This window comes from Triturus cristatus, chromosome 8, assembly GCF_964204655.1.
Source record: "Triturus cristatus chromosome 8, aTriCri1.1, whole genome shotgun sequence".
In the NCBI taxonomy this organism is placed as follows: domain Eukaryota; kingdom Metazoa; phylum Chordata; class Amphibia; order Caudata; family Salamandridae; genus Triturus; species Triturus cristatus.
The window spans coordinates 296202060-296229605 of record NC_140591.1 but is presented as its reverse complement, the minus strand read 5'-3'; the positions used below and the strand labels follow the sequence as shown (position 1 = coordinate 296229605).

General features: G+C 45.5%; 1 protein-coding gene across 1 annotated transcript in view; it reads right to left on the bottom strand.

Annotated features, from left to right (window-relative positions):
- Positions 1 to 27546, bottom strand: part of MPHOSPH8 (M-phase phosphoprotein 8) — a 209300-nt gene that overhangs the window by 48149 nt on the left and 133605 nt on the right. Inside the window, exons 10-12 of the mRNA XM_085621552.1 lie at positions 14057 to 14211; positions 9306 to 9460; positions 7606 to 7733 (exon numbers count right to left, since the gene is read on the bottom strand). Of these exons, the coding sequence (XP_085477678.1) occupies positions 7606 to 7733; positions 9306 to 9460; positions 14057 to 14211 (438 nt within the window). The remainder of the gene's footprint in view (positions 1 to 7605; positions 7734 to 9305; positions 9461 to 14056; positions 14212 to 27546) is intronic.

Here is a 27546-nt window from a genome sequence, read left to right as displayed (position 1 = left end):
GCTGCTATTATTTTGTTGTTCTCAAACTGCTGATGGGTGATAAATGCCCCTGTATGACGTGGAATTTTCGAGGGCTAAACTCCCCCCCCAAAAAATCCGACAGGTATTCGCCTACCTGGATTGGCACGGGATTCAGATTGCCCTCCTACAGGAGACGCATTTAACCGAAATATCGGAGACTAAGGTTGCCACCAATTGGGCTGGGTATAAACTGGCCTCTTCGTATTCCTCATATGCCAGGGGGGTGGTTATTTTGGTTAAGCGAGGTATCCCATTTACACCAATCAAAACATATATAGACGAGGAGGGGCGATATGCCATGGTTCATGGTAAACTGGGGATTTCCCCGATCACTTTCATTAATGTATACGGGCCCATAGTGGATGAACCAGAGGTCTTTGCACGAATCTATGATACACTACGAGGCTGGCCAGAGGCGTCAGTGGTATGGGGGGGGGGGACCTGAATACTTATCTGGATCCTAGCTTGGATAAATCTAGCCCACACGGCAGCCGCACATCTAAAGTGGCAAAGTATTACAAATGCTATGCTGGAATTTGGACTGATAGATGTCTGGAGGATTCACAATCGCACAGCGAGAGAGGGTACATATGCTACACCAGCGCACAATAGTTGGTCCTGCTCGGACTATTGGCTATTAAGCGAGGGGGGAAATGACTGGGTCACTGATATTGCTGCGCTCCCACGCACGCTTTCAGATCACAATCTTGTGCGGCTAGTTCTCAAGTTCCCAACTAACATTCATCGTCCATTCACATGGCGCTTCCGCTCTGAGGCTCTCTTGGACTCCATATATTCCGACACTATCAGAAAAGCCATCAAACAATACCTCGAGCTTAATGTTGACACAGTGGAGAGCGATTCCACTTTCTGGGAAGCCTTTAAGGTGACCATCAGAGGGGTCTGCATAAGCACCACAGCAGGTATATTAAAGGATCTACGGGGGCAGCTTGGAAAAATAGTGGCCACGTTGGCAGACCTCAAGCACGACTACACTACCAAACCATGCGCCACCACACTTGCTTGTATCCACCAACTGATCCTTGAATACGATACCATGGCGGAGTCTGAAGTACGCTATCTATCGTGTAGACACGTAGCCCGTGCGTATGGGGAGGGCGGGCGACCGGGCTGCACTTTAGCTGCTAAACTTAAATTCCGTGCTGAGCATCACCACATAGATAGGATATTGGATGAGCAGGGCGGGGAGCACTATGCCCCTCAAGAGTATAGTCGAGCAATTTCGTGCCTACTACGTCAATATGTACACATCAAGGGGGACAGTGCCCGATTCGGATCTCGCAGACTATTTGGCAGACATTGCTTGTGCATGGCTGTCAGACGATCACCGTGACTACCTAAATCAGCCAATTGACAAAGCAAAAAGCGGCGATACGAGCCTTACCCAATAAAAAAGCACCGGGGCCTGACGGACTCTCCGACGAATTTTATAAAGAATATGCTGATTTGATTACACCCCATCTATTGGAAATGTATGCCGAGGCACATGAAACTGGGGTAATGCCGCCGTCCCTCGGACAAGTGCTGATCATCACACTATTAAAAAAAGATAAATCACCTGAACATTGCGAATCATATTGGCCCGTCTCTGATTAATCTGGACGCCAAAATAATCGATAAAATCCTGGCAACCAGACTTCAGCCGCTGATGTCATGTCTAGTCCTCCCAGATCAATCTGGTTTTTATTCTGGATGGGTCCATGTCCCACAATCTCCGGACTATATTTGCAATGTTTCACATCCTTAATCCCGAATAACACGCAGCTGCAGTAATGCTAGACTAGGCAAAAGCGTTTGACTCCATAGAGTGGAGTTATCTGTTTCACATCCTTCGTCATATGAGGTTTCCCGTGCTCTTCCTCGGATGGGTGCAATTATTATACGTTGGAGGACTGACATCAGAGCCATTCCCGATTGGCAGGGGTGCCCCCTGTCACCACTGATATTTGCCATTGTTCTGGAGCCCCTGACCTGTGTGATCTGGCAATGGCACAGAGACACGGCCCTCAATTTCCTACACCGCCTCGTCAGCATATCTCTCTGTGGCAACGATATGCTGCTTTTCATTAGAGACCTCATCGCTACTTGGCTCAGGTGCTAAGAGAGTACATCAGATTTGGACTGCTTTCTGGTCTCACTATTAACTGGGACAAATCGGTGAGAATACCACTGACATCCATTACTGATCCCCCATGCATGGAATACCCTATGGCTTGGCCCGCAGAACCAGTTAAATATCTAGGAGTTTGGGTACACAGGGATCCCAAGACCGTTGTAAAAGAAAACTATGGCAGAGCGTGTGTTGAGCTAAAGAAACAATTGGATAGGTGGATTGCTTTGCCGCTCTCCCTTGCCAACCGGATTGCAATTATCAAAATGGTCATTCTCCCGCGTTTTCTATATTTATTCGGCAATATTCCTAGAAAACGAACACTGTGTTTTTTTAGTATCGTGTGGGCTTCTCTGACTAGACTGATCTGGGGAGGCAGGCAGGCTAGAGTGAGCTGGGCTACAATTACGCTTGATTATGCCAAGTGAGGATTTGGAGCTCCCGACCTGTACATTTATTATCTATGTGCGCAGGCACAGTATGCATACTATTGGTTCCGCCCACATGACTACACCCCACACGTGGCGGTACAGGATGGGGATGCTGACCCAGTTCCGCTACAAGGCATTATTACACATGCATGTCGTGGCACATCAAAACATGAAATCAGTACATTGGACACTTCGATTGCGGCTTGGCAATCTATAGGCAAACTTGCATCTAAGCTCCCTATTTACGCCCCGGCACTGCCATGGACACATCACACTGCGCTCTCTGTAATGCAAGAGGAGGCCCTGCCAAGGGCACTTAAGGAGGCGGGTATTGCTACACTGCAAGACCTTTATCCTAACGGGAGTTTCATCGCCCCTGAGGAGCTCCAATATATTACCAACCCCACACCACTGTTTCAATTTACCGTGCATAGACTTCGGCAGGCTATTCGAGCACACTACACTACATATCCAGCCGAGCCGCCCATCCTACATGCTTTACAGCTATTATTGGTTGTTCCCACACAGAAAGAGAGGATTACCAAACTCTATAGGGCTGTGCGGGATGACAGAGTCGTGGAGCCGGACGGAAGTCTAGCCCGCTGGAACCACAAGCAGACGCCTCCCTGACTACATCAGAGTGGGAACATATATGCCGCCTAACTAGCACCCTCACACCAAACGGCAACCTGCGCATTATACATTTTAAATACATTCACCAAGTCTATCACACACCCTCCAGACTACACAGGAACGGGGTACGTGACACTAGCAAATTTAAAAGATACGGCCAACTGGACGCTGACCTCTGGCACTTAGTTTGGGATTGTAGGCTGGTGTTCCTATTTTGGAATGACGTGGTGGAAATGACCCAGGACATGGTGGGGATTGAATTGCAGTTTATACCGTTAGTTTGCCTGCTATGCTATGTTCCTCAGCTAAAGGGAACGGTGGGCAAATTTGTGCTAATCGCATTATTGATGGCCAAATGGGGGGTAGCCCTGACTTGGGAGAGCTCTCTTGCACCAAAAACAACACACTGGGTTAAAGATATGGTTTATTGTAAGGAGAACCTCGAACTATATGCGGAAGAGCTTCCAACATCGTCCAAACCAAAAGACATTTGGGAACCACTACGCCAATATCTCAAACAGCAAGCACAAACCAGCTCCCAGCCCACAGCAGACGGACGCAAATGTATGCAGATGACCTCTGTACTGCGGACTGCATTAATGCATATGCTCAAACGTTCAGCATTATTGATACATAGTAACAGTCAATCACATGTTGTTGAAATAGTTGTTATTCAAAGTTTGTACTGCCTTGCATGGCAGTACTGATGCATACATAATTTTGAAAACGCAATATAAAGATTTTGGGGGGAAAAAAACCTTAAGGAGAGCAGCCAAATGTAATTCAAGATGTTGTTCACAACTTTTTGCCAAATTGAGCAACTGAACTAGAGTTTACAAAGCGCAAGAGTAGCAGCCAATGTGTTACTTTCAGAGATCTCATCCATAGACATAAAATGTCAAAAGAAATGTTGATGTTTTGCATCACTGTGCGTGCAGGAAGCCCACCGTTACACACCATTCTGAGAAATTGGAAACTACCAATAAGTAATAAAATAATAAAAAGCTTAAGCTGAAGTACCAGTGACCTTGGTATCATTCAGAGAGAAACTAATGATCTGTGAACACTAAGTTTATGCAAAGCACTCTTTGCCACACAGTTATGGTGAGGAGGGAAAAATGTGTGCACAGAGTCCAGGGGATCCCAAGATTTATAGCAGAGTCTAAATTAGATAATCACTAACAGTTCTCTTTGTGGTAGTGTGGTCGAGTAGTTAGGCTAATCAGGAGGGTGTGTTAAGCATTTATTGTATTCACTCAATCAAGGACTGATTGACACTCTCAGAGACATAATCCAGACCAATTGGGTAAGTATAAAAAAAAGGTATACTTAGGTTTTATTTCTAGAACCAAGAAGGACTTGGTACGGGTACGTAAAATGTACTTTTAATTGTAAAACTTTACCCAGAAATGGAATTGGCAGTGGATTTGCAATAGTTACAGCTTTGTATATTTTTTTAAAACAGTTTAAATCACATAGAAATGACTTGTGATTGATTCTGCATTCATTTTGGATTACATAGTCTACTCGGGGTGATATGCCTAGATATCACATCGTGGTTCCAACAATAGAAGTTAAGTAAGACCTTTTCAGGTTTAAGATATAGTTACTTTTTCTTCCATACAAAACACAGGTCTACACAACATGTTTAGGAACAGAAAACGTGTAACATTGGTTCCTACGGGGAAAAAAAGAGTATTCACGGTTTATAGGCAAGTAAACTACTTACAAGTATGACTTTTGGGGGTTAGGACCAAGGTGCCCCAAGGTCCAGTTGGGCACTCAATTGCACCACCAGTGGCACTGGGGCAGCCAGGTGCAGAGAGTAGGGGACCAATGTTAGCCAATAGGGCTAAGGGGGCTTTCAGTCAGGAGCTGCTTATGAGGTCACTCGGTTGTGGGAGCAAAGCTCCTGGGGTTAGGTTCTGCACTGCAGGGGCCAACAATCAGCACAGGAGCTGCACCACCGGGGGCACAGATGCGGCTGGATGCAGAGGGCCAAGGAGATGTCGGGAGCCCTGTGGATTGCAATGGAGATAGTCGGTTTAGAAAAGATGCTGCAGGCTCTGTCTGGGAGACTTCCTGGAAGCGACCACTGGCTGGAGAGGTAAGTTGCGTTCTCCGGAGATGCCTGAACACCATTGGTTGGGCCACCCAAGGCTGCTGGGTGTCGGATGCAGGGTTTTTTTTGGCGTATGTTCTTCTTATCAGCTCCAGTCGCGGTCAGGGGGATCCTTCAGGATGAGGCTACAGACATCGTCTTGAAACTTAAGATGGGTCGGGGATCACTAGATCCCGGGTCAGGATCGCTGGGGAGACCTCCTCGTGCTGTTGGGCCAGTCAAACTCCGTTAGCGTTGTGTGCAGAGTGGTATAGACCTGCGTATTCGGCCAGAGGCGGAGTCTGGTTCTTGAGCAAGTCAGGTGCTCATGGGAGATGAAGTCTTTGTAGGGAAGGCAGGATTCTGGGTTCTGGTGGACTGCAGGACACGCCAGGATTCCTCTGGAGCAGGTCGGGGTCAGGACAGGTCGGTAGGGCTGGGGCCAAAGCAGTTGGAGTACTCCTCTTGTTCCTTCAGCATAGCTCTTCGGTCCTTCTTCTTGCTTGTCTGAGGAGTCAAGGTTTGGGGTTTTCCCTAAAAACAAAATTTAGGGGCGTTTCAGGTTGGTATAGATTTTGACCAATGGGTCCTTTTCTTAGGGTGGGTACACCCCCAATTATGCCACCCTCCAGTGGGGGGGAGGGGGGATAAGCCTCTCTCTGGGTGAAGATGGCAGGGACTGAGTGTTGTGCTTTGCCTCACCCCCTTCACCTGAGTGGTGGAGTTGGTAAAGGTGAGCACACCTCTCCTCCTATCTTGGTTTTCCTGCAGATTTTCCCTCCCAAAGTGGGGGTTAGAATCGGTGGGGCCAATTGCTGGGAGCAGCAAATGGTTGGGGCAGCTCACAAAGGCGGCAAGCCTTTAAAGCTTCCCCCTTGTTGACCCTGCCCATCCTGGGGGAGGAGGTTTGGCAACTCTGCCCAGGATGTGCTTTGTTTCAGGACCCCAAGAGCTGTAGACTCTCGACCCAGGGATCCAGGAACATGTCTGGGGTGGCAGCTGGCAAGCAGCCACTCAGCCAGGACACTAGAGTTAGGTCTCTGAGTGCATTTGGCATTAAATCCCATACTGGCATCAGTGAGGGTTTAATGGGCTGACAAGTTTGATACCAAACTTCCCAGAATTCAGTTAAGCCATTATGGTGCTGTGGAGTTCATAATGACAAACTCCCAGACTATATACTCTTTAAGGCTTTAGTGCACTTACAATGTCTAAGAATGGGCTTAGTCACTGTAGGGGTACAGGGCTCATGCACTAAACTAGATGGGGGTCTTTCCTATACCACAGGAAGTGGGCTGTAGGTATAGCACACAGGTTTGTGTGCCATGTCAATATGTGCTGCAGTCCTTAGAGGCTTTACCTGGCCACAGTGCCTTTGGTACCCATGGCACCTTTTACAAGGCACTTACATGTGTCCAGAGAGATGTGAATTGGGGGTGCAAAAGTACTGTTTTGGCCCTGGGTACACCTGCTTAGCAGGAACCCAGGGCACACTTACTCAAAGAGCATCAACATCAGGCAAAAAAGGGGGGGGCAAGCATGCAAAAGGGCCACTTTCTTAAAGTACCACACTGTAAAGCCTCAGAAGTGAAGTTTACAGTACTAATGGTCAAATTGGAACCTAGCCTCTACCTTCCTCCTAGAGTAGTTTTAACACATAAAATAAAACTACCTTTGGAGAATTAAAACTCAAGGAAATACTTGGGCAACCAATTTCAAGAAACACTATCCAAGGGTGTGAATCAGAGGAAAACATAGTACTACTTACTGGTATCACGCAGTAAATACTCCACAAGAAATTGTGATAAATAGCACATGGAATGATGCAATAATTTAGGCTTCGGCCTGAAGAGAACTTTCGAGTTGAAAGGGGGGAGGGTTCATAAGTACCAGCTGTTGCAGGGGTTAACAATTTGCTGGCGACGAGCGGCTGATGCCTGGAGCTCTGTCAGTAGCTATGTATGTTACCATTAACTAGCTACTAGTGCTATGTATGTCAATTGACTGTAACAAGGATTATCAGACCTTGAGCATACCCTGCATTAAGATGTGTAGCTGGCTGTACTGCATACTTTGATTTGAAAATGCAATAAAATGAATTTACAAAAAAAAGAAACTGTAATAAAATGATTTGACAATGTCTACAATCCACGTGTATAGTCTAAGTTAAACATCTGAAAACAAATCTTGGGTTTAACCTATATGCAAGATCAATCTTGAACACTAGACTCAAGAAAATTAACAAGGCAGATAAATCATTGTATACAGTAATATAATTTTTTTTTTACCAAAAACACAGGGAGCTGAAATTTATCATTTAAAACCACAGCTTGCACACTGCATGGTCCGCAGAGTCGAGCGACAACATCTTTGCCAAAAAAGTTTGCATGAAATACAAACAGAAGGATCCCAGATCCTAAAAAGAAAACAAATTAGCAACATCAGTACTTGTTAATCCTCAATGCTTAACAGAAAGTTAGAAAGACATGCTTAGATCACTTTTGGAAACACATTTTATTGGATTTTGAACAGGTTACAAAATCATTGTCATTCCAATTACACGCTTTACGCTTATTTAGTTTACAATCACAAAGACTGCCCAACATCAATTAGTTTATTTCTCAATTTTTCCTTTTTAAATTGTTGCCACAACTGGGTTGCATACATACGAAAAGATTAATCAAGGTTATTTCTGCCCATTTTTTAATTTCATTTAAAATTGTCACTTTGTTATAAACCTTCAGAAATCAACAACAAGGGCATGCACTGATGGCCGTTACTGTAGATTCTGTGTGAGGATGTAGCTCTTCACATGTTCCTAGCTTAATCAGAATTCTTAAAGGCATGTTCAAGCTACTTGCATACAAGGAAAATAATTACTTAATTGTAATCATAGCTATCAAGCATGAGAATTCTCCCTTAGTTAACATGGAACAACAGCACCCTTGTGCAGAACCCCAATACACTTATAAGGGTAATTTTTTGGTATTTTTATTTTGTTTCTTAAACTCAACAATGGCCATCAGAGTGTTGGTACTTTTTAAAAACTTTTAGTTATTCTTTAAACAACCTTGCGATAAAAGAAAAGAACTAGCTGTTGTGAGCAGTTATACAGAGCCTTTGAAAGCAGGGAGAATAAAAGACACAACAGTAAATAGGCATTATAGCTACATACCTATTAATGGTAAAATGCTGCATTGTGGCTTGATGGCTGCCCTAGCTATCCCAGAAGACTTAACCTGGACACTCGAAAGACAGTTCAGACAGTTCATCTTCCACGCTGTACTACTGTGAGAATCCCTGCACTCAAGACTCTCCCTTTCTTAACTTTCATATTGATGATTCTTTTTGTTCATCTTAATTTTATTTGAAATGTGTCTCAACAGAAAGAATTTCAAATACAAACACCAATATATGATCTGATAATTTAGAAACGCAGCATTAGCTGTCTGCCATTGGGATACTTCACTTTTAGATGGAATCAAGAACATGCACAAATTATTGTTCATGTTGGACGGTCCAAGGCTCCCAGATGGGGAAACAACGTGAGCTCAGTCAGCCAACCGGACAAGTTTCCAGACTGAATTGTCTTACTTCTTTAATGAGGTAATGTCACACACTTCCCAGTGCTCTCAGGTGCTCTGTGACCCTGGTGGACAATCACAGGGAGCATCAGTCTCAGCTCTAGGGTAAAAGAAGCCACACCGAAGCCCCTGGCCTCCTCGCTACTCTGTTTACCTTGCTTCCATCACTGCACTTATGGGCTACTCCTTGTAAAACTCCCAATGTATACATTGCTTTACATCTAGGTTTGAATTAATTGAAATACAAACATGCCGCACTTTAATCATTTCACAGATACTTTCTATAACGTTTTTTCTTTAACAAACATTTAAAGAATTTGCAAACCCGAACAGTAGAGAAGAGTTATGCAGATTATTAGATAATGTATCACATAAACGCCATTATAGGACAAAAAGTGTATTACCTTCAGGTATCACATGTGGTGGCCTGTAATTGAAATCCAGAGCAAAATCAGGCCCTTCACAAAGTCTATAACATGCTATAGGAAAAACCAATTCATGCAGGACGAGACGCGACTCAAAGTAATCTCTGATGGTATCTTCTGCAACTCTCGAGACGCTGAAAAATATTAGGACACATTTACATTTCAAAATGAAAATCTTTACAAAAAAAAAGTGCTTAATTTACTGTAAGCAATTGACCTTTGTACCAGTGCGCTAGACAAAGAAGTACTTGCCAGTAATCAATGTTTTCAATCATTTGTATATTTTCATATCGGCTAATTTCGAAGATAAATAAACATTAAAGAGAACAATGTTCTCTGTGTATTCTTTATTTTTTTTTCTTCAATCGGTGGTAAAATAAAATACAATGCATTTTGTAGGTTAAAAAAACTAAAACATTTTAATCCGCTCCTGTATACAAAATACAAGAAGTAGGGTGAGATTGGAAAAAGGCTTATTATAGGTGGAGCATCACAGAATACAGAGCCGTTGCAGTCATTTCATTTTAAGTTCTATCCTTTGTTTGTATAAACCAGGCTTCTCTTACGAGTAGCTCATGAGCTACCTGTAAGTAGCTCTTCCGTGTCCAGCCCAGCCTACTAAATTAGAAGAAGCTGTGCTTGGCTGAATTAATATATGTAGACCAAAATCCAGAGTGCGTATTCTAGACAAAATATGTATTTTCATAGCCTGATGTTCAAAGGTTGATATGTGACTGATAAACCATGTGGTATTTGGGAGTCTTCTTAATATTAGAACATTGGTGTCAGGGGCTTTGCAACCATCTCTGTTATACATTACCTATGCAGAGGCATTCCCAATTGACAAAGCATGTTTTACATTAATGCTGGTAATTCTGCCCAATGTACTTAGGTGATCACAGCTTGCATATGTGACCCACTACTGCAATCTTTTCTGATGTGACAATTGTTACTAATAATATTAGTATCTTAGGATGATTTTCATTTAACGTAAGTAGCTCTTATTACAGAACAGGTTGGATACACATTTATAAACAGTAAAAGGTGCCAATCATCCAGGGTTATTCATGTGTCCCCCTCCGAAATTGCAACAGACTTTCAGATCTGAGGTGGTTCTTTGTGATTAACTGCCAACCCAACAAATAAACTGCCAAGCAAAACGAGCATAAACTCTTCACTCAAGCAGTCTCTCAAACCACTCGATATCATGCCCTGACCAGGGGATGCTCCTCCATTGGAGCAGAGGAGCGTCACCCCACTTACGTGCCCCACAAAGCCCCAGAGATAAAAAAATAAAAAAAATGGTAATTGAGTACCATTTTATTTTTTATTGTCCCGTTCTGAACCGAGCATCAGGACGGGGCGGGCCTGCTGAGTGAGCAGGGAGGAGTGGTGGGCAGAAGGCTGCCTTTGCACTTGTTTAAAGTGTGCATGTGTCTCTGGTCAGCCGTTTGCAGACGGCCAGCCACACATGCGCTTTTTAAACCCCCCATACCAGCTGTTTTGAGACAGCTATGTTGAGAGCAAGTGCAGACATCCAGTGCCGTTGGGAGCACCGAGAGGCCGCTCCCACAAACCAGAGCACTGCTCACATGCTGGTTAACAGCACGTGGGCAAGCCTGGATTGGTCGAGGGAGTGTGCTGGGGCCTGCATTGCAGTCACAGCAGACGAAGTCAGAGTGAGGAGGACGTCGTCAGGATCCGATAAGTGCTTTTCTTTTTATTATGTTTAAAGTAGTAGATGCCAGCTGCCACTGACCCGGACTTCTCTCCATACTGTATAGTAAACCTTTCCAGAAACCACTCCCTCCCATCCTTTGGTAAAGATATTAGGGCCATAGACAAAATTACTAAGAATCAACCTTAAGGACTTTGCGGTACTTTAAGAACGTAATACCTTCCTCCCTACAATAAGCAGCAATGTAACTTTTTGCAGAAACCAATAATGGTGCTTTCAGGGTCATGCCTCCATAATCCATACATTGCAACAGACCAATGTAACAACCTCAGAGTTAGTTCATTTTGATTAAAGAGCAAGAAATAATATCCCCATCAACATCAAAAATATCCTCTCCAAGATAGACTGGGGAAGGGTGTGGACAGTTTAGGAATATAATAAAGTAACTTTTGAATTATAATTACAGGTAAAAGTATTTCCTTATCATTGTGAATCTTTATTAATATTTTGAAAAACTGAGAGAACACATAATTTATCCCAACACCAGGAAGGGAGCAATCTAAAAGTATATACATTTCGAAGATGAGCTAACCTAAAATGTATCAAAACAATTCAATTAAACAAGTTCTAAGGAGGTCTCTCCGATTTGGGTCCTTGAATGGCATGGAGTCAATAAAGGCAGTATAAACAATTCAAGCTCAACATAGTCCGAAATAAAGCCAAAATAAAATATGGAGTAACCAAAACAGAGTTTCAGAAAATAAAACTTTAGTCACATTTACAATATGTAGTGTGTAAGGGGAAAACGGGGGAAGGGGCAAATTGGCTTCTCTTTTTAAAGGATGTGGTAATATCAGCAGGTTAAGCTTGAGTCCTCGGAGGAACACATTTGACAAGACACTTGTAGGGCAATAAAGGGATATTCTGGGCAAAGTTAAAGCTGATTTAAAACCTAAGGCCGCTTTTGTAGGTACGGTCATAATCAATGTACACAATTATTACTCTTGGAATCTAATTAGGTTGTGCAGATTTGTAGAGTGCACTATCACCCGGGAGGGTCTCCTGGCGCCGAGCAGCACCATCTCAGAAGAGGCGGGGAAGGGTGGTGCGGTACATTGGATAGGTAGCATGAATATTGTTACCAAAGCTAGACTTTCTCTTACCAAGGATGCGTCTTCCTGAATGATTTCTCAACTTATGAATGAGGCTTATTGTGCGGTCAACCTAAATCAATTAAATCAAGTACTAAAGGCCTTGCATATTATTCGTCTCCCCATGCCACAACTACTAGACTTTAAGGTTTTCAATATAAAACAATGGACCCTAGACACATGAATGCCACAATGCTACCAATCAAATTTATTCCACACAATAATAAAGAAAATGTTTCTTTATAAAAAAAACATTGCAACACAGCCCAACGGGTGTGAGTGAAAAACATGCCCGGTGTTCTCTCATCGGTAATCAACACATGACAATAGTGATCAAGGGCGTATCTAAAAACAAGATAGCACAGCCTGTTCTTGGCTAATCAACAATATAGATAAGGGTCAGCAGCGATTTGAGTGGAAGTTTCGATTCCTATGAAGATAACGAGATCATCCGGACTCTAGATATAACTTAGTCAAAGAATCATGAGTAAAAAGGGACCTCGCAAAAGACTTAAGGGACAATGCAATCATTAGCAGCCCATAGGGCATGATACCCGAGGTAATGGCTCAAAACAAAGCTGGTAGCCAAATGGAGGCATTCCCAGGCCAAGGGAGACAATGATCTACTGTCTTGTTTGCAGTGTGAGCCTCTCCATGCAAAAGTGGTCACAAATGGAGAGCAAATACAAGAAAATCAGTCAGCAAGGATGGAAGCAGTGTCCCAACAGCAAAGTGAACAGCGACTGAAAAGGACCCAGTTTAGATACTATTGACACGTGTTTTTCACAGATGAGAGAGCACCAAGCACGTTTTTCACGCACACCTACTACTCCATTAAACAAAACTTTTATAGAGAAACATTTTCTTTACTATTGTCTGGAATAAATAACCATTTGGTTGGTGACATTGTTACATTCATATCTCTAAGGGCCATTGTTTTTCATTACAGTGTTTACCCAAGGTCCCTGACAACTCTTGTTCCCTTGTTATGCAGAACCAAACTTTAATGCTTAGTAAATGCATGTAGTGAAGAGCAAGTGGCAACTTGGCAAACATTTCCCACCAGAACGCCCCTGTTAAGTGCAGTAGAGGCAACCAGGTCACTTGCAGAGAGCGCATGAGCAGCAGGCAGTTGCTCTTTTGTGGCCAAGACGTAAAAGATAAATGGCGACTCAATGTTAAAATAGTATAATTTGTCACAGCTTTGCTTTTCTTATCCACAGTGAAGCCTACGAAAAAATGGTCATCCACCTTCTCTGACCGTGTCCTATCAACATGGAAGGTGAGAGCTTGTCTAGATTCCAGCCCGAGTTGCCACTCCTCTTCCTGGTAAGCATGAGGAGCGGGAAAGGAAGACGGAAGAGTCATAGACTGACCTATGCTGAAGGCAGACACCACTCTCAGTAGAAAGGATAGGATAAGCAGGTATGTAGACCCCGCTTGCCGTGGTAAAAAACAGTCAAACTTACTGAGGGTGGAACTCCCCGACTTTACGGGCCAAAGTAAACCACACCAGTGATATAATGTTGAGTATTACAAGATTACCAGAACCACTGTGGATTGGTTTGAATGGTGATGTCATGAGAAAGTCATTACAAAATCAGAAGTGCTTGATTTCTAGTTGGGTGGTAAATCCAGAGAGATTTCCATCTTTCATCCAATTTAGTCTACCATTTTATTTCTATGGTGAAGGAAGCTCCACCGGTGGCCTACCCTTCAGATTTAGCTCCTCCTCAAGAAACCAGAGGATTCTTCCCCTACCAACTAACTCTAGAAGAAGGAACAAGTGCCTATTTACAGAAATACAGGATCTGTTGAGCTAGACCTCAAAAGATAGCTGTAGTATCAATCAGAATTGCATCCACAAGAAGAAATATGTCTAACCGCAACAAGTCACTTACGTTTCCAGGTGAGTTTTAAGAAGTTCATACACAAGTACATTATTGCTCTGTTTGGCAAAGTGCAGTGCACTATTCTGGTGTTTTGACAATGTGTTGCAGTCTGCTCCAGCTTCAATCATCAGTCGCACAACGTCAAAATTACCTCTCTTGCAAGCCTAAATGATGAACAAAAAGTAGGAAGGACATTAAAAGAAAGGAAACATTGCCATTCTTGCACAAAGCCTAGAAAATAGAAATTTAACACAATATGCATTTGCTCTTCAACTTGCCTTGATAACACCAAAAATCAATAATTCTCAAAAAGTATACTCGACTTACCAAAGGTGGGGCTTCCGGAGGAAGTCCTTGGACGTCACAGAGAGACACCCAATGGTACTACGTCAACGACGCCCACCAGCAAAAAAAAAAAAGAAATACTACAATTCCGGACCCAACCACTAGATGGAAGAATAATGCACAGCATAGTGAATCCAGAATAGATTCAAGCTGCAAAACCTCTCCCCTCTGGCCTTCTCAACAGTGTGCCTCTGCGTATGCCTATGAACTGCAGGGCTCCCATGGACCTTGCTTTTTCGTTATCCTTTTTCAGTTGATTTAGTTTGTCATCAACCACCGTACCAAACAATTGTTCGCCATTGAATAGAGAATTTATTATGTAGCTCTGTACTTCTGGCTTGAAGCCTGATATTCTCAGCCATGCGTTTCTTCTCTCTGTAATGCCAATAGCCATCTGTGTGCTAGATGTTTTGGCCGCATCAAGGGCTGACTTTAAACAAGTGTCATCAATGTTTTTGCCCTCTTCCACCAGGTGGCTTGCCCTTTTCTAGAAATGTTCCGGTAGGTTTTGTAACTGTTCCCCTACCTCCTTCCAGTGTTGGTACGCGTGCCTGTTGAGCTAGGCATTTGAGTTTGCAATGCGCCACTGATTTGCCACAGCTCTCTCCATTTTCCTTCCTACGAGGTCCATCCTCTTACTCTCTGTGTCTGGGGGTGGCTCAACCGTGGTGGGTACATTGGCTCTTTTCCTTGCTGTTGATGCAATGATAGAGTCCGCTGGCACTGATCCCCTAATGCGTAAAGGGTCCTTTGAGGAATGTTTATACTTTTTCTCATCTCTTGGTGTTATGGCCTCACAAACAGCAGGCTCCTTAATTGCCTCTTTTCCCTGGTCTAAGACACCAGGCAGCATTGGTAGGAATTGGTTCATAGACTGTGTAGGCATTAGGGTTTCCAATAAAAAACAGGATTGAGGTTTTTCTTCCTCTAGCTGGACCCCATAAGTCTCTGCAGCCTTTTTAATGACCTGGTTATACATGCCAATGTCATCAGGGGGCAATGGTCTCGAAGGATACGAAGCTACAGACTTTTCGGGCGACTCTGCGTCGAGGTCTTACCATTGGAGCTCTGGAGTCTCAGAGTTCGACGATTCTGCGTATTCCTGTTAATCTAGATCGCCGTCTTCCCCGAAGACGTAGGGACTTTCCTCTTCATCGTCGATTATTTCGGGTGTTCTAGGTGGTATAGGATCTTCGGCAACCCGTTGGGTTTCGGGTTCTGTTGATCTCGGCAGTATCTTGTATTGCTTCAAGCTTTCGTCGAAGTCTTTTTTGCGTTGGAGAATATTCGCCATTTAGGCTTCCAGCCTTCTTTTCTTTTCAATCTGGGTCTCGTGTGTTTCGGCTCCGAGATTGTCCACTTTTCGTTTTTCGACTGCCGACACCGAGGCGGTTGTTGAGGTTTGCTTCGGTCTCTCTTTCTTCGACGCCGAGGCGTCCTTTTCCAGACCGTCTTTCAACATCTTCGATTTCTCGAGAGCCTTTTCTGCTCCGGAGTCCTTATCGAAGGATCCTACGGTCTGCTTTAGCCTGGGTGAAACTACGGTCGCCAAATGCTTCGGCGCAGACTGTCCCTTTTGTGGTCTAGAGTCTGATTTTCGAGACGCTTCTGGTTTTTTCGAGGTCGACGACTCTCTTACCTCCTTCGAAGTCTTCTTTTCGAATTCTACGTCCAAAACCTCGGTGTCACCTTCCCTTCTGGTCCTTCGACGACATGGTCTTCTTCCTTGCTGGAGAGGCCCAGGTCTCGAAGTGATGGTGGTGGTCCTTGGCCTTGCATATTGTAGTTTGCGCGTTGCTGTCTTTCCCTTGTCTTCAGGGTGAAGACAGAGCAGGCGTTACAGTCATCGCTTTGATGATCCAGTGGCAGGCACAGGTTACAGACTGGGTGCTGATCCTTCTGTCCGTATTTGTAGTGGCAGTTCATGCAGAACTTGAATGGCGTCTTGTCCATTACTGCGCCCAGGGAGCCCCCTGCATGAGCATTCTCCAGTCGACGAAGTTTTAGATTTTCTTGCTTGTGTCGAAATGCGGTCGCTGTCAAGTTACCGGTGATGATGTAAGGCCCCGGTGTTCAGTTGCCTGATGATTACTCTTCGTTTTTCCCACAATTCTTGTCTCCAACTCGGGAGCTTTTCCGTATCGATCTGGACCCAACGGAGGAAAAACAAATCTGAAGATGGCTACCAAAGGTGGAGCTTCCGGAGGAAGTCCGTTGACATCACAGAGAGACACCAAACGATACTACGTCATCGACACCCACCAACAGTAAAAAGAAAAAAGCATTTGCAATGCAATAGGTCTCGCATTTGTGAAAGTTAGAGCTATTGGCGTAGTAAAGTTGAAGTTGAAAGGGTTTTGTAAAGCGCTCTAATACCAAGCGGTTTCTTGGCGCTGCAGAAGGGAACTGAAAAACTGAGGAAAGAAGGGGGAGAGGGATTAAGAGGGATAGGCAGAAGAGAAAAGATGGGTTTTCAGAGCTACCCGAAAGTCCAAATAGGAGGGAATAGACCTGATGGCCAGAGGGAGTGTGTTCCAAAAGTGGGGGGCAAGTGTCGAAAACCTAGAGCCACCTGATTTCTTCTTACGGAATCGGGGGACAAGGAGAAGAAATTGGGTGGAGGAGCGAAGATTTCTAGCAGGAACATATGCGTTGATCTTAGATCTAATGAATGCAGGGGCAGTGCCAGCCAGAGACATAAAGGTCAGGCAGCCCATCTTGAAAAACGAGCGCGCCCTAATGGGGAGCCAGTGGAGAGTCTTAAGCAAAGGGGTGGTATGACTAGATTTGGGGAGCCTGTAGATGAGGCGAGCCGCTTGATTTTGGATAAGCTGCAGGCGACGCCACTCGTAGGCAGGGATGCCCACATACAGGGCGTTCCCATAATCTAGGCGGGATAGGATCATTTCCAGGATGATGAGTTTAAGGGCTTAGACCGTAAAGTAACGCGAGACTTTCCAGATAGTTCTTAAGGCCAGAAAACAAGAGGGGACTGCCGAGCTTATATGTGGACGCAGAGAGAGGTCCTGTCTGACTTTAATGGCCAGAGTTTTAACGGAGGTAGAGGGAAACGGGGGGAGCCAAAGATGGGGGGCCAGAAGGCAGGGGACCAAGGATTGGAGGGACCACCAATGAGAACCAGCTCCGTCTTATCGGGATTCAATTTTAATTGATTGAGGTTCATCCAGTTGTAAATGAAATTAAGAGTGGTGTGGACCCTGGAGACCGAGTCAGGAGAGGAAGAAAGGTTGAAGATGAGCTGGAGGTCATCAGCGTAATTAAACGCCATGACCTCCATATCCCGTAAAGCAGCAATGAGGGGTTGTATGTAAAGGTTAAATAAGAGGGGGGAAAGGGAAGAACCTTGGGGTACCCCGCAGGGAACAGAGCGGGTAGGTGCAAGAAAGCCTTCCAAATGAACAGCCTGGGTCCGGCCTGCTAAGAAAGAGGTAAGCCAGGTCAAGGCCGACCCCCGTAGGCCGGTGCCCCTGACACGGTCAAGAAGGATGGAGTGGTCGACCGTGTCAAAGTAAATGACAACGTTTTTTACTTTTGTGTTTTGGTTTGGAGTGGATGTATATGGTGTGGAGTCAAATTATGTGGGTTGCATTGGAATTGTTAGTTGTGGAATTGTGTGGTGTGTAGTTATTTGTATAGTTGAATTATGTGGTGTGGTGGATAGATGGATTGAGAGCTGCAGAGAATAGATAGAAAGGAAGATAGAGAGGCATAGGAAGTTTGCGCATGAAGTGGTGAATGAGCTTGAAATAGACAGGGGAGCAGAAAGTGTGTGAGAAAGAGAAAGAAGTGAAGAGCAGGTCACAGATGCATAAAGAGGGAGCGCAAAATCAATTTCACGTAAAAATCAAACCAATATTCTGATTTACCAGCCAAGTGAGGTTTTGCAACGCTGCATGCCTTCAGATGTGTTATTTGAGTTTTAATAAAGATTACACCCTCTACAATCCATGTCAAATTAAAGTTCACAGAAAACAACAGATTCCATATCCTCCAGTAGATTGCGCCCGTCCCATGCTTTGAACTGAGAACATAAATGAATTGCCGTTTACATGGTGTGGGACACTGGCTCCCCGATGTTAGCTTTTGACACACACGTTGTTGTTTTCTGCAGGGAGCACCCTCCACCATCAACAAAAAATAATGAGGAAAAACAGCACGGAGCAGCCGGCACAGCAGTGCCCTCATGTTTCATATGAGGGGGGGAACTGCAGTATGCAATAATCAGCCCCTTACGAGGTCTGTCAGCCTGACACGCACGTCTCACATCTGGCTACTTACATGCCTTACAGCTGCTGACCAACTTCTAAAAAGAAACAAGTAACGGCGTTGTAAATGACAATGTCTTTTTACCCCCTGTTGACCCCCGCATAGACATACATAGAAACCGCACTACAAACTGGCACACATGCATGCACATGCTGAGAAACACACGCACCCCGTGCGACAGACACACTAATACATAGAGGCACACGGGTGCACCGAAGCACGTGATCACACATGCAGGCACACTGAGTCAAAGGCACACTGAAGCTTTGGGTCTGAATGGGCCCGTTCAAATCTGGCTGAAGCCTGGTTCCGCTACAGACATGACAGTCTACTTCTTGAAAATGCAAGTTATACAAGTATATTAAAAGATAGTTGTAAGTATTAAAAAAAAATAAAGTGTCTAAAGTGACCCACGGATTTTTACTGGAGGGCTCTATTGAGACAGCGTTTTCCTTGCTCGACATTTCAGGACAGCAAGCTTTGTCACCTTGGCTTTGATGGAATTAACGTGGAATTGATCCTCAGCTGGCTTGTATTCGCGTTTTGTTTTCTTGATTGTTTCACTTTAAAAGCATTGCGCTTTCCCTCAAGGCTGCAATTTCCTAGTAACAGCGTGCTGCTGCATTTTCGGCCTCGAGAGATCATCTTCGGTGCTTGGAAATAAAAATGTGCTTTGAGTGGGAGAATCAAAACAGTGCTTTTAAAATGCAAACGTATCACGACAAAAATTGTAAGACGTGTAGTTATAAAATATATTATTTTTCACCAGATTTATTTTGAAATGGAGAGTAGCTGCACCTCTCAGGACTATGGAAGTATATTTAATGGGAGACTACAGGCACTTTTCAGGAAATCGGTACTCTAAAAAGTGAGTCCCTGAATATATATAAGCTCTGAAGGACACTGAATGCCATACGAGGTAACCCATGCTGGGCTATACAAGAGAAGCTGCAGGGAGGCAGAGGCGTGCACCCATGTGTATGCAAATGACTAATGTGCAATGATATGGTTGTGACGTTATTTCAAAGAATACTTCTATTGAAGGGTGAGGGAAGACAGAGGTAAGAGGGTGGGGAGGGGTTGTCAAGCTTGATCTAGGGGAGAAAGAGCAACATTCAGAGTCAGGTGCAAGCAGGGAGCGACTGTATGGATGTGGCATAACAACCAAAGCTGCCAACTCTGGAACTGGGTATCCTGGTTCGAATCTGGACGTCGGCTCAACACCCTGGGATTCTGGGCAAATCATTTAAAATAATCTCCCCATTAATGAATGTGCCCTTGTGTAATGTAACTGGTGCTCATGTAAAGCATTTCAATACGCACTCTTAGTTACTGTTTCCACAGGTAAACAGTAACCAAGTTACCCAAGTAACTAGGTACGTTCTAATCTTACTGACCTAGTTGTGTCATTCACCAGTGTTAACAAATCCTCGGTTAAAGATTTCACAATGTATTTGAAGTATAAGGCATGACCCAGTTTTCTTATAGTTAAGAAGTTGTTAGAATCAAGTAATCTGCAGTAAGCGCTAACACCTTCCTTTAAAGGAGCCTTACAGTGAAGGACGTCACAATAGAACTCTAAACCTCAGATGACATCACGAAACAATAGAACATTCCAGAAGCCTATTGTTGCGGTTCTTTTTTTTTTTTTAAATCTAAACTCGAGGGCCCCTTTAACCAATATTTCACAGATGTATGCAGCGCAGCCGTCTCTGCAAATAAACATGCTTGCCTTCTTTCCAAACTCACTTTTGCTCTTTTTATCCGCATCAGAAAGATGAAAGGGTGCGTTGGCTTTGTTGGGATTCAAAATGGCTACACCACAGATGAGAGTACTGCCCTGGGTGCTTAATTCAACACGGGCTAGAGATCAAAGCACTTCACAGCAATAAAACACGGCGCACCAAGTTTGAAAAGTACTGGTGTTTAATTGTAAACTCGGGAAACAGGTAATCTGATGTCAGGGAGTGGGGCGGAAGACCGACCTTCCACCCCCGCTACCCTCCTAAAAAAAAAAATCTGGGAGCTCCTAAAACAGTACTTTACAACCAAGCAACTTTGGTCTTTCAGTCACAGAGATATGCCTACTGTTTGAGATCATGGCTGCATTACCACAGGTTTGCTACCTCAGGCGGGGAGAGTTTGCCAAGATCAAACAGAGTGTCAGGGGAGCGCCAGGTGCGGCTTGCTTGTGCCACCTCACGTGTTTCGGGAGACCGGAGGGTTGCACAACACTTGCTTTTTTATTGTAAATTGCTAAATAATCCAGCTTCAATCACTCCCAGTTCACTGGGGCAATTTAGGCAGCCGGAGAGGAAGTGATTTGGCTGGATCACTCAGTTTGGTTATGTTTTTTGTATAGCACAGTATTCACAAATTGCTTGGACTAGTGGCACCATACACTCTTGGGTCCGCTGTTTGTCGGGTTCCAAATCTGAGAGATTCAATGTGGGCGATGGGCATTGGGGTACCTTTCCCATAGCCAGATAAGTTTGAGTGATTTGGTTTGTAGGGTGAAGTTATTCCAAGGTGAGGGAAGACAGAGGTAAGAGGGTGAGGAGGGGTTGCAAGCTTGATCTAGGGGAGAAAGAGCAACATTCAGAGGCAGGTACCAGCGGGGAGCGACGCACACACAAGTGAAATGAAACCAGAGGAAAAGCCACCGGAGTTACAGCATCTGGTGGTACTGGAATGGAACAGACGTTCTGCTTTTTAAAGTACAGAAGGTACCTCATGCTGAGGTCAACGGAAAACAAGCCAAAACAGGCAATGACATGAGGGGGGCACACTAACTAGCTCGATACAGGTGTCATCCAATAGGGAGAGGATGTGGCATAAGGGCCAGAGATACCGACTTTGGAGATGGGGAACTCTAGTCTCGGCGTCGGCTCACTGTTACTTTTCTTTCATTAGGCGGACTTGGAGCAGAATCGCATCGAGGAGCTTGCCAGAATCAGTACGTGCTTTTTGGTGTTGGTGAAAGGATTGCCAACTACTCACACTGCCCCCGGGCCACACTTGTCCACAGAGCACACAACAGGCAAAGAGATAAAGTTCAGCACTCTGAAGGCCCATTCAAACCTTGGTCTCTCTGCAAATGCTGCCACCACTCGTCATGGGGGTGTGGGAGGTGGCGGTCGGAAATTATAACAACCTTGTTGACCATTAAAAGGTCTGCAGGAAAATGGTGCGCATAGGAGCGAACAGCAATGGAAGAAGCCATGCAGGATGCCAGAGAGTGGGGTGGAGGTAGAGTAGCGAGGGGAGGGAGGGAATCCCCTGTTCTCCCCGTGAATGCCTGTGAGCAAGTGGTGCTGCAGAAATGCGTGGAGATGGTGTGGTGATGTCTAGACGTATGTAAATGTGCTGCGAAAGGTTTGTTGTGAGGATGAAAGGGATGTATAGGAGTGGGATGCATGAGCCATTAGAAGGTATATTTGAGTATTATGTGGAACGGTATGCTATAGTAAGTGAACATACGCTTGTGTGCGCGCGCATCTTTAAAAACCTACCAGAAAACAAAGCGCTGTGAAAAGCTCTGCAGTATCCAGCGGCACTTAAACACTACAAAAACATATGCTTGTGTGTGTGCATCTGTAAAAACCTACGGAAAAACAAAGTGCCGTAAAAGCTGAGCAGTGTAAAAAACATATGCTCGTGTATGCGCATTTAAAAGGGCAGACCTACCGGAAAACAAAGCTTGGTGGAAAGCTTTGTACTGTTCGGTGAACATATCGTCGCCCACAACATTTATTACATGTTTGAACATACATCCCCAATTGTATATGCTGCAGCTGCCTACCGGAAAACAAAGCGCCGTAAAAGCTAAGCAGTGTCCAGTGGCACCTAAACAATCTGAAAAATATAGGCTCGTGTCTGCGCCTCAAAAAGGTAAACCTACTGCAGAACAAAGCGCTGTGAAAGCGCAGCAGTGTTAGATGTGATGCAAGTGCTTTACAAATGTTGATTACAAAGGTGACACATAAAAATGTAAACAAGCAGCAGTACAGAGTATAAAGGTGTCGTGCTATCCAGCGCTTTAAATATTAGCACAAGAGTTGGCAGGGAAACCACGGTCAAGAAAGGGGTGCAGTGGTGGCGATGTACGGCACCCTGAACTGCATTCATACGGGGTGCTTTAGGGCAGCGCTCCGTGTTGTTTCAAGAAGGGCAATGAAGTTCTGTGCTCACTGCAGGGCAGTACGAGGCTGCCCTGCATTTCTGGTACACACGTTCAGAGCAGAGAATAAATTATGGCACGCTATCAGCTCAAAGAAGCTCCCCTCTGCAGAGCTGGGCACACATCCCTGAAGCAGTCGAGCCGTGCTCCGTGAGGCAACAGTGTGCCAGGCAAACACTGCCCCACATCAGTCCAAGGGGCTGCCTTAATTCGAAAGGACGAGCCCATACCTCGGGAAATGGGAGAGCACTGTGGGAAGGACAGGGACTGGAAAGGCAAGCACTCTGCCCCAACGCAGAGTCGCAGATCGAGTTAATATGCGACATAAGACAAGCTGTCAATATTCGGTAATTTAGAGGCCCGGCCTGGGCTCGTCAGCCCACGATCCAGACCCGATTGCGGGCTCGAATCTGAAGGGCAGAGCAACACGCTGTCTCAATTCAATAGCAACTAGAAGGTCCCGGCACACTCTGACCCATTGGACCCCTGACGGCCCGGGGCGCCTGCTGAACGGAGCCTGGTGGCAATGGAGAAGAGGCCGGCCGACTTACTTCCTTGGGAAATGGATCCAAAAACAAAACAATCCTGCGAGTGGTGCGCGCACGTGCGCCACAGCAAGACGTGCTTTCAAGTATTGCGCCCGTGTCTGGGCACGATAATTGAAACCACATGGCCTATTGGTGTCTACTACGTGCACCAAGCGCGTAATAGACACCAATAGGCCATGGGCGGAGCAATGCGCCCGCCTTGCGTGCAGTCTTTTACAAAAAGACTCACGCAAAGACCAATCAGGTAGCACTAAAGGAAAAGCACATGCACGAGCGTGTGCGATTCCTAGGTCAGCTACCCAAACCCCGTTTTTCACTCACTAAATGTCTCGCGCTGCGCGAGCACTGCTACGCAGTGCAACGCTAGGCATGAGACCTAAAAAGACTACAATTCCGGACCCAACCACTAGATGGTGGAATAATGCACAACATAGTGAATTCAGAAAAGATTCACACTGCAAAATCTAGTATTTCGGGGCCTCCTCAGACAAGAAGAGACATGAAGGACCAAAGAAGCCATGCTGAAAGAAGAGGACGACACAAACTGACTTGGCACCAGCCCTACCGGCCTATCCCAACCAAAACCCTGCTCCAGCGAAATACCGGTGTGTCCTGCAGCCAGCATCACCAAAGAACCCAGAGGACCTGCCCTGCCTTCCCAAACCAGAATTTGTCTCCCATGAGCACTGGATTTGCTCACCAACAGACTCCGACTCTGGTCAAATCCGTGAGTCTGCACCACTCTGCACCCGAAGCCCCTGGCCCGAGTTCGAGTGGCCCAACACCACAAGGAGGTCTCCTCTGTGATCCTCACCTGGGATCTGGTGATCCCTGACCTGCCTCAAGTCTGCCATCCATGCCTGCAGCCCCTTTCTGGAGGATATCCCAAACCATGACCGGAGCCAGTAAGAAAAACACGAAGCCTAAAGGACACCCCTGCACCGGACGTTCCATGACCTTGGGTGGCCAACCGGTGTCCCAGCATCCCCAGGCATCCCAACTTACCTATCCAACCGGTGGGCGCCTCCAGAAGATCTTCGTCCCCGAGCCTGCAGTGTTTGCTGCAACCAGAGAATCCCCATTGAAATCAACAGGGCTCCCGACGCCAAACCAGCACCCTGCACCCGGCTACCCCTGTGCCGCTGTGGGTGCACTTTGGATGCTAAATCGGATCCCCCTTTGCCCTGAGCCTAACACCAGGAGCTTTGCTCCCACAACTGTGTGGCCTGCTCGTGAGCAGCCACCAACCAGAGGCCGCCGTATCCCCTTTTGGACAACATTGGGCCTCAGCACTCTGCACCCAGCCGCCATAGTTCCGCTTAGAGTGCTTTGAGATTGCATCCTTGACCCTGGGGGAACCCTGGTTTTAACACCAGAAACCCAACTCCCACAACCTAAGTGTGGAGTTAGTTTGTATAAAGCCTTGAAAAACTGCAAATGTACAAAAACTGAATTTCTTACCTTTTATCTAGGAAATGTCCCAATGTGATATCTAGGCATATCGCACTGAGTAGAAAAAGTTACTTAAAAAGTAATCTGGAAAGTAACGTACAAAGTAATCTCAAGAGTAACTGTAAAGGAATTTTTGACTGTTGACTTACCTGTTAACAAACCAATTGCATCCAACTGCATTTCAGTTGTATTTAAACTGCAATATACCTGCAAAGTATTATTTCACTTACCTGCACGAGGCCTGGCTTGGTTCTAGAAATAAACTAAATGATATTTTTATACAAACAAAAATTGGTCGGAGTTCAGTCTTTGAGTGTGTGACACCAGTTTTTGCCTGAGTGTGTACAATAGAGGTTTAACACTACCCTCTGATAAGGCCTTACTGCTCGCCCACACTACCAAAAATAGTGAGTACGGTATTATCTACTTTTACCCCTGCCTACCTTTGGGGTTCCCCTGGACTCTCTGCACACTATACCTTACTTTGGTATGGTATATACACGGCCAGCTTCCTACAAAAGCCCCCTTAGGCAGTTGCTGAACACCTACATCTTCCTCATAAGGTTATCCATCTTGGCTTTGAGCCTAAGTTTTTCTCGCTCTTGACACTGAGAATTCTTTGTTTGGTATTGAGGCCTTCCACCGCAGCATCAAGGTCTCCTTCTCTTGAGGCTCTTTCTCCATCCCTCCCATGCTCCTGATCCCCTTTTAGAGTTGAGGCTGATTCCAAGGGGTTGCCACCAATGGGGTCTTTGGACCTCGAATCGTGGGGTTCTTTCTGCTTTTATTTGCTCTCCATCACGGGTGATTTCGGTATTGTGGTAGCCTTGGACGATTAAGATTCTGAATACTTTAGCTTGGCCCCAACTGAGCCTCTGTAGTGTTATCTGGTGCATCTTGCCCCCATGTCCTTTGACTTCTGTTTTGGCAACTAATTTAAAATCGTAGCACTCTCTGTACGTTTCCTCCATTCACTTACGGTCTTCCTCCTCGCTTGACAGCGCAAGGTCTCTCAACTATGTTTTCAACTGAGACTGTCATGAAATAGTGAGCCCACCTCTATGTCTTTCTTTTCTTCAGGGTGTTGTGCAGGAACACAGCACAAGTGTCACAGCCCTCCGAGCAGGCAAAGGTTGGAAACCTCGGGGCTATCCTTCTGGATGAAATCGTGGTGGCACTTCAGGTAGAACCTAAAGGGGTATACTCCATTCTAGATGATCACTTTGAGACCTATGAGGTTGAGGTCCTTCCAAAGGACTGCTCCCAAAAGAAGTTTTCTTAAGCACTTACCTGATTCTCTCAACATCAGCCTTCTAACCTCTTCCCTTCAGGTTTTTTGGTTTTGGTCAGTGTTCCCTCAATGAAACGTCACTTTTTTTCCCAGTGCCTTTTGCACTCCCAGCTGTGCTTCCAGACCCAAAGGCAGAAAAAATTATCTGCAGATTGTGACCATGCAGAGCATTTTGTGGGATAGGTGTCTGACATTATGACGTCACAAGGGGATGGACAAAATACCAATTAAAGCCCCTTGCACCCAACGCCCCAAATAGTTGATGCCGACCAGGGAGGAAAAAAAAAATACAAGAGATGTGAGAAAGTGTCTCTTTTGCATGGTTAGACACCCACTTTTTGCCTGGTTTTGATGCGTGCAAAGGGTCCCTGCAAACTAGGTGCCCTGCGCCAGTACCTCTTCCCTAAAACAAACTCCCAATTGGTATTTCTGCCCCCTGTAAGTCCCTAGTAACTGGTACACTGGGTACCTAGGGCCCGAGAGGTGAAGAGGGTCCCTAGGTACCCCCTTCGTGGGGGGGAACCCTCCAATAAGGGCAAGGTAGAGTACATGGGCTGGGAACTCAACTCGAGTTCCACTGCACCAAGATGGCTCTACCGAATATAGGAGTGTTTGGTACCAAACTACTCCTTTCAATAAATCCCCACTGATGCCAGTGTGGGATTTATTTTACCATGTACTCAGAGGGCACCGCAGAGGTGCCCCTGAATCCCTACCAATCCTGGTGTGATCACGGAACGGCTGTAGGCAGCCAGGTATCACCAGACATTTTTTTGGATCCCTGGGACCAGAAACAATGCACATCCTGGGCTGAGGTGTTGTTCCTTTACCCACCCCAAAGGATGGGCCAGTGCTCGAGGAGAGAAGCTTCAAAGGCCCAACACCTTCGTAATGCGAACCCCAGCCTCTGCTGCTAGCAGCAGATGGCACCACCTGGTTTACACCCCCACCTTGGGAAGAAAACCGGTGGGAAAATTCTAAAAGATAGGTGTGCCCACCTCTGCCAACCCCACCCCTAAGGTGGGAGGAAGTGAGGAGAAGCATTCTTTTCTGCCCCCGCCATCTTGAGGATGAGGAAGACACCCCTCCAATCAGGACTAGGTCTATGCGCTCTTCCACAGGAGGGTGGCATAATAGAGGGTGTAGTCACCCCAGGTATGATGCCCATTTGCCCTATCTGGTACTTCCCTAAAACGCCTCCTAAATTTAGAATTTAGATGGCTTCCCCAGACCTGGCCCTCAAATCTGAGACAACCTAAGAAGCAAGAATACACCCTGCAGCAGAAGACGGCAACTGCCTTGGCCCAGCCCGACTGGCCTGTATCTAGTTTCGACGAAACCTGCGACCAGTCTGGCACCACAACATCCAAAACACATGAGAGGACTGTTGCCTTCA